Below are 7,500 nucleotides of genomic sequence, written 5' to 3'. Positions count from 1 at the left end.
TTTTTGTTTGTAAGAGAATATATCTTTGCATAGTTTATTATCTTTTTAATAATAATTTTGATATATATGATTTATATGACTTATTATTTGCTTTTTTTTTTCTTAATTCCAAAAATACATTTTATCTTTTTGCAGGAAACTGTGAATAGTCTTCTGCCAGTGTTTGAAAAGTTCCTCAACACAGCACCCAAGCATGCAAGCTATGATGCTGTCAGGCAGAGTGTCATCATCCTCATGGGCTCCTTAGCCAAGCATTTGGATCACACAGACCCTAAGATCAAACCCATTGTTGTCAAACTGGTTGAAGCCCTCCACACTCCATCACAGCAGGTGAGTTTCATATGTTGATCTTAAGCTATATAACTGCAGTGTCAATAATGAATTGCTATAATTCACACACACACACACACACACACACACACACACACACACACACACACACACACACACACACACACTCACTCACTCACTCACTCACTCACTCACTCACTCACTCACTCACTCACTCACTCACTCACTCACTCACTCACTCACTCACTCACTCACTCACTCACTCACTCACTCACTCACTCACTCACTCACTCACTCACTCTCACTCTCACTCTCACTCTCACTCACTACTGATTTTCTCTTCCAGGTCCAGGAAGCAGTGGCCAACTGTCTCCATCCTCTCGTCCCAGCCATCAGAGACGAGTGTCCCAAACTTGTGACGAAACTCATGAAGGTTCTCCTTGAGTCCAATAGCTATGGAGAACGTAAGGGTGCGGCTTATGGGCTTGCATCTCTGGTGAAGGGCATGGGTATCCTGGCTCTCAAACAGCTGGATATCATGAATCAACTTACCAATGCCATCCAGGTATTTTTGTTATTGTTGTTGTTATATTTATTTTGTTGTTTTTATTTTACTATAATTGTTATATGTTTTTTTACTATGTAATTTGATTTGATATATTTTGATCGAGTTAAATAAGAATTTGCTGTGCCTTGATTTGATTTAATTTAATTTAATTTTGATTTATTTATATATTTTTGATGCTACAGGACAAAAAGAACTACAAATTCAGGGAAGGAGCCCTCTTTGCCCTCGAGCAGTTATGCAACATGCTAGGGAAGCTGTTTGAGCCCTACATTGTGCACATTCTGCCACACCTGCTTTTGTGCTTTGGTGATAATAATCATTACGTCAGGCAAGCTGCCGATGACACCGCAAAGGCTGTCATGGGCAAGCTTTCGGCCCACGGTGTGAAGCTTGTCCTGCCGTCCCTCTTAGCTGCGCTGGAGGAGGATTCGTGGAGAACAAAGACAGGTGCAGTTTCATGTGGTTTTATAAAATGTTGCTTTATGTTAGTATTATTGGAACTACTTTTGTTGTGATTGTCATAACTTTTTTTTTTTAAGATTCATTGCTTTCTCTATTTGCTATTTCTGTGAGAAACTAAAAGGAGTATGATAAATAATCAAATGTTTTTATCTTTATTTTTGGAAGATTGTGTTTAGGCATTGATAGATGTAGCATTATGTGGGAGGAAAGAAAAAAAGGAGAAATGGATGAAATAAGATATATCAATAGACATTTTAAACAGAGAATCCCAATTAAAACCTTTTATGTAAAAGTTTGAAATTGTGAAAAAGAAAAGAAGAAAAGTTGAAAATATGTGTATGTACATTTCCGAGCAATATCTAAAAATTTAATCCTTTGCAGGGTCTGTCGAGCTTTTAGGCAACATGGCTTTCTGTGCCCCCAAGCAGTTGTCATCTTGTCTACCCTCAATTGTGCCAAGACTGATTGAAGTATTGAGCGATTCGCACACAAAAGTACAACATGCTGGGGGTCAGGCGCTCAAGCTGATTGGCTCCGTTATCAGGAATCCTGAGATTCAGGGTAAGCTTTGAGAAAATATGTTTATTTTGTTAATTACCTTTTGTGAAAATGATGTCATATAAAAAAATACAGACACAACACAACACAACACATCACATCACATCACATCACATCACATCACATCACATCACAACACATCACAACACAACACAACACAACACAACACAGCACAACACAACACAACACATCACATCACATCACATCACATCACATCACATCACATCACATCACATCACATCACATCACATCACATCACATCACATCACACCACATCACATCACACCACACCACATCACGTCACACCACACCGTCATCACATCACGCCACATCACACCACACCACACCACATCACATCACACCACATCACAACACACCACATCACAACACAACACACAACACAACACAACACAACACAACACAACAGCACAGCCATACAACTGCACCAAATCATATCTGCCATACAACCACACTGCAACATACCCATCATACAGCCACACCACAACATATCTATCATACAACCACACTACAACATACTTGCCATGTATCCACACCACATGTACCTCTTGCAATAAAATCCAGACTTTATACACCATACAAATGTCCTCTTACATGAAATACATACACCATAAAAAATATAATTTTATTTTTATACTTTGAATGCTTGTAATGCTTTATTTTTTGTATTTATTTTTATTTTTGTTATGAAAATTTTTATGAAAAATTATATTTTTGTTATTTTTTATATTCATACCTTCTGATTTTTCATTGCAGCTATTGTACCAGTATTACTTGATGCTCTGCAAGACCCCAGCAGGAACACATCAACTTGCCTACAGACATTGCTCGAGACGAAATTTGTCCATTTCATTGATGCCCCATCGTTGGCTCTCATCATGCCTGTAGTCCAGAGAGCATTCCAAGATAGGTCAACTGAGGTGAGGCATTATTGTTCATTTACTTATTCATTGGTGAAACACAGTCACAGTTTGAAGGGTTATAATTTGTGATGGCTCTGGCCAGCTTCGAATTGTCTTTGAGTTAATGAACGGAGCTAGCACATTTGGCAGCCATTCTTGTCATGGCAAATTGTGGACCTAACGACGTTTGGCACCATAGCTGGCTGTTCCCGCACTATCAGCTTATCAGATGGAGATTGTTTATCTCCTCTAGTAGCAGCAATAATCTTATGATTAAACTTTGAGGTTAAACCTTTCTTTTCCTTTATTTCCCACTATTTTTTCATTGAATTTTCTTACTACTTTCCCAGTTCCTTTTGTTCCCTATTACCCTAGTTCTCCTTTTTCTCATAAGCTCATGCATGATCCTAAGAGTGTCTATTAACATATTCTGTTATGCTCAAGGCTCAGGTCAATAATGAAATATTTAATCATCTTTGTTTATTTTGTTCCCCATCCATAGGTCCGAAAAATGGCGGCGCAGATCATTGGCAATATGTACTCGCTGACAGACCAGAAGGACCTCCAGCCTTACCTCCCAGCCATCATCCCAGGCTTGAAGGCTTCCTTGTTGGATCCTGTGCCCAAGGTGTGAAGGATTGACCGTGTATTTTTGTATTTTTCTATGTTGGGATTATTTGTGTGGATGTTTGTTTTTAGATGGCTTCTATTTCATGTGTATTACCTCTTTATTTGATGCTTTAGGTATTAAAAGGGCATTTTGTTGTGCTGATATTGAAATTAGATTGATTGATTAAAAGAAAAAAAGGCTAGAATAGAAACATTTTTATATCATAGCAAAACCTAGAATATATCTTTTACCTATAGGATTCACAAAAAAATGTACTTTACCCCATTCTAACCTAGGTGCGTGCTGTTTCATCGCGTGCGCTGGGAGCCATGGTAAAGGGCATGGGAGAGTCCAGCTTTGATGACCTCCTGCCCTGGCTGATGCAGACACTGACCTCAGAGTCTTCGAGTGTTGATCGTTCGGGAGCAGCTCAGGGTCTGGCAGAGGTAAGGAGTTTCTTATTAAGATTTCTACAGAATATTGTTGGCATTACAGACATTGCTGATGGTCACAGGAATGAGATGGTCAGGATGGTTTGTTTGTTATACATTTGCTGATGGAGTGCTTGTCATTATGCAGTTTAATAGTGTGAAGTTAAAATGCCTGAAAACCATTTTGAAAATTTTTATGCTGATTTCTGATCTTGAAGGATTATCACTAATTGTGTGGTTATTACCTTGCTCTTCATATGTTCAGCTCTATCAATGATAACCAATACAAGCCAATGTTCTTGTAATAATAATGAACCAATAGCCAATTTGCTATATGTTTATTTCATGTACTTATGATACAGAAATCTTGATGTTCAAACAGTTTAGATATCAGGAGCAACATTCCCTAAAGGCAGGTTAAACAATTGCTTGTGATTTTCAGGTTGTGGGTGGCCTAGGTCCAGAAAAGCTGCACCGCCTGATGCCTGACATCATTGCCACAGCTGAGCGTTCTGACATCGCCCCGCATGTGAAGGACGGCTACATAATGATGTTCATTTTCCTCCCAACGGTGTTCCAGGATGAGTTCACCCCGTACATTGGCCAGATCATCCCACCTATTCTGAAGGTGAGAGCTGATTGGAGAATTGTGTCCTTGTATTGTGATCCTAACTATTTTGAGGATAAAGAATTGTGAAGTAGCTTTACAGTAGAATTCATTTTATTACCATGGAAATGTGTAAGTATAGTTACTATCATCATTGTCCTTTGTATTCTTAGGGCAAGAACTATTAGATATTTTAGTCAGAATTTTTTATGTACCTTTTTTAGGTTGGTTAGACCATGTTAAAATGTGCAAGTACTTAATTTTTTTATTTCACATCTTTCTTTTTCTTAGGCCCTTGCCGATGAGAATGAATTTGTTCGTGAAACTGCCCTCAAAGCTGGTCAGAGGATTGTCAACACATATGCTGAATCAGCCATCACGTTGCTGCTGCCCGAACTTGAGGCTGGCCTGTTTCATGACAACTGGCGTATTCGATACAGGTTAGTTCAGACTTTTTGGATTGTGATGAGAAAATATGATGTCAGTCTTTCAGTTTGTCCATATTTCTACAATTTTGCCATATAATTGGATCTGATTTCAGATATTGTTTATTGGATTTAGATTTTGTGTTATGGTATCGGATAAGTGAAATGTTTTATGATATAACTAGAAATTATTCTAATGGATAATTAGTTCAGTTTTATGTAACTTAGAGGAATTAGTTATCCATTTCTTATTTTTCATTTAAATTTCCTCTGATTGAGGGAGTCCAGTCTTATGATGTTATCTTGAAATCTCTATACAGTTCTGTACAGCTGTTGGGAGACCTGCTGTTCAAGGTATCAGGTGTGTCTGGTAAGATGACAACAGACACTGTCAATGAAGATGACAACTTCGGTACAGAACACTCTCAGAGGGTATGTATTGATAACTTCTGCCGTTTTTGGTTGCTATGCAAATTTAAATTTGACAGTATTTGACAGGATTGGTTTCTGATACGTATTATAAGTAGGAATGCAAATATGATACTAACAAAATTTATATTTGCAGGCTATTATTGACATCTTGGGTCCAGAGAGGCGCAACAGGGTACTGGCTGGGCTCTACATGGGTAGATCGGATGTTGCCGTGTTGGTAAGGCAAGCTGCACTTCACGTCTGGAAGGTTGTGGTCACCAACACCCCCAAGACCTTGCGAGAAATTCTTCCCACTCTCTTCTCGCTCCTCCTTGGTCACCTCGCTTCTACAAGCTGTGATAAGAGACAGGTGAGGGCATTAATTATTTTTCATGTCTGTAATTCTTTTTATCTTTTATAGTTTAGCTTTGTTTAATTTTGTTTTCTCCCTATTTGTACCTAATTTTTTTCACATGGATGAACAGTATAATGTTATATTTGTGTTCATTATAGATATAGTAATGTGTTCTTTGCTTCCCCCATCAAGGTGGCAGCACGTACGCTCGGAGATCTTGTACGCAAACTTGGTGAGCGTGTTTTGCCAGAAATCATTCCCATATTGGAAGCTGGGTTGGGGTCTCCTGAGGCTGACCATAGACAAGGTGTTTGTATTGGTCTCTCTGAGATTATGGCATCCACTAGTAAGGATATGGTTCTGTGCTTTGCTGACAATCTGGTGCCAACTGTAAGGTATGGTATAATGATGATTCATTGGTACATTAGATGTTAGATTAGATTGATTATTACATTATTATTATTATAGTTAGATTGGTACATTAGATGTTAGATTAGAGACACACACACACACACACACACACACACACACACACACACACACACACACACACACACACACACACACACACACACACACACACACACACACACACACACACACACACACACACACACACACACACACGCACTCACACACACACACACGCACGCACACGCACACACGCGCGCACACGAACACGCACACACAGATGAAACTTTGTGTACATATTATTGAAAGTTACTGTTTAGATCTTTTAATGAGCTACTTGCTGAAAATGACAATGGATTGCCTTGGGATGGTGTTTATTGAATGCACATTAATATACCTACTTTCTTATAGACGAGCTCTGTGTGATCCTCTGTCATCAGTGCGTCAGGCTGCTGCCCAGACCTTTGACTCCTTACATAGCACTGTAGGATTCAGAGCTTTGGATGATATCTTGCCACATCTTCTTGCACAACTAGAGAACGAGGATGAGACAAAGGAATATGCTCTTGATGGCTTGAAGCAAGTTATGGCTATCAAGAGTAGGGTTGTGTTGCCATATCTTGTTCCTCAGGTATCCTACTCATATGTGGTCCTTTTTTATCAGTAAATTAACATTATACACTTTATTTCCCACCATGTAGAATGACCTGGCCTGATTTTTTTGGGAAAAAAAAAAAAAAAAAAACTTATGTGGGGGGGGGGGCAAATTTGTTATTGTGTATTTAGATACTGAAATTTGTTGCAGGCTTTGTCTTATCCAAATTCATGTCTGTATCTTACAGTTAACTACACCACCGGTCAACACCCAAGCACTGTGCATCCTGGCCTCTGTTGCTGGAGATTCCCTTACGCGCCACCTAAGCAAAATCCTGATAGCCCTCCTTGGAGCTCTTAGCGAGGCTGCAGGAACTCCTGAATATGATGAGGCCTTGAGTCATTGCCAGGGTGTAGTTCTTGCTGTTGTGGATGATGCTGGAGTTACTACTATTGTTGATGAGCTGTTGCAGCACTCCAAGTAAGTTGCATGGTGGTACAATTTTGCAGAAGGTATCCTTAATTTTTTTTCTTTTTTTAAGTTTCTTTTCATTTTGGCTGTTATAAGAAATCTTTCTCCGTAAATAATTTTAAACCTTGTCCTTTGCAGGGGAAACAACACCGGAATGTCACGTGCCTCTGTAGCTCTGTTGCTTGCATTCTGCTCGAACACAAGGGCTGACTACAGTGACTATGTACCGCAACTGTTGCGTGGCTTGATTCACCTCTTCACCCACACAGATGATGAAATCATTAAGACTGCTTGGCTGGCTCTAAGTGCTGTGACCAAGGTAATTTACTTTGTACAAAAATATTAAAGCTGCTTACTGGATGAAATTATGTATATGGATATATGG

The 7,500-nt window shown here is 39.1% G+C and overlaps 1 protein-coding gene across 1 annotated transcript in view; it reads left to right on the top strand.

Moving 5' to 3' along the window:
- The window catches only part of l(3)80Fj (lethal (3) 80Fj), a 42,646-nt gene that overhangs the window by 26,980 nt on the left and 8,166 nt on the right, over positions 1-7,500 (top strand). The window contains exons 23-37 of the mRNA XM_070136713.1: positions 136-330; positions 638-856; positions 1,042-1,306; positions 1,703-1,882; positions 2,654-2,817; positions 3,302-3,427; positions 3,706-3,855; positions 4,283-4,468; positions 4,739-4,887; positions 5,193-5,304; positions 5,438-5,653; positions 5,831-6,033; positions 6,461-6,680; positions 6,892-7,124; positions 7,254-7,434. Of these exons, the coding sequence (XP_069992814.1) occupies positions 136-330; positions 638-856; positions 1,042-1,306; positions 1,703-1,882; positions 2,654-2,817; positions 3,302-3,427; positions 3,706-3,855; positions 4,283-4,468; positions 4,739-4,887; positions 5,193-5,304; positions 5,438-5,653; positions 5,831-6,033; positions 6,461-6,680; positions 6,892-7,124; positions 7,254-7,434 (2,799 nt within the window). The remainder of the gene's footprint in view (positions 1-135; positions 331-637; positions 857-1,041; positions 1,307-1,702; positions 1,883-2,653; positions 2,818-3,301; positions 3,428-3,705; positions 3,856-4,282; positions 4,469-4,738; positions 4,888-5,192; positions 5,305-5,437; positions 5,654-5,830; positions 6,034-6,460; positions 6,681-6,891; positions 7,125-7,253; positions 7,435-7,500) is intronic.

The sequence above is a fragment of the Penaeus vannamei genome, chromosome 22 (assembly GCF_042767895.1).
Source record: "Penaeus vannamei isolate JL-2024 chromosome 22, ASM4276789v1, whole genome shotgun sequence".
Classification (NCBI taxonomy): domain Eukaryota; kingdom Metazoa; phylum Arthropoda; class Malacostraca; order Decapoda; family Penaeidae; genus Penaeus; species Penaeus vannamei.
The sequence above is the reverse complement of the archived record's forward strand: the minus strand, read 5'-3'. Positions and strand labels throughout refer to the sequence as shown.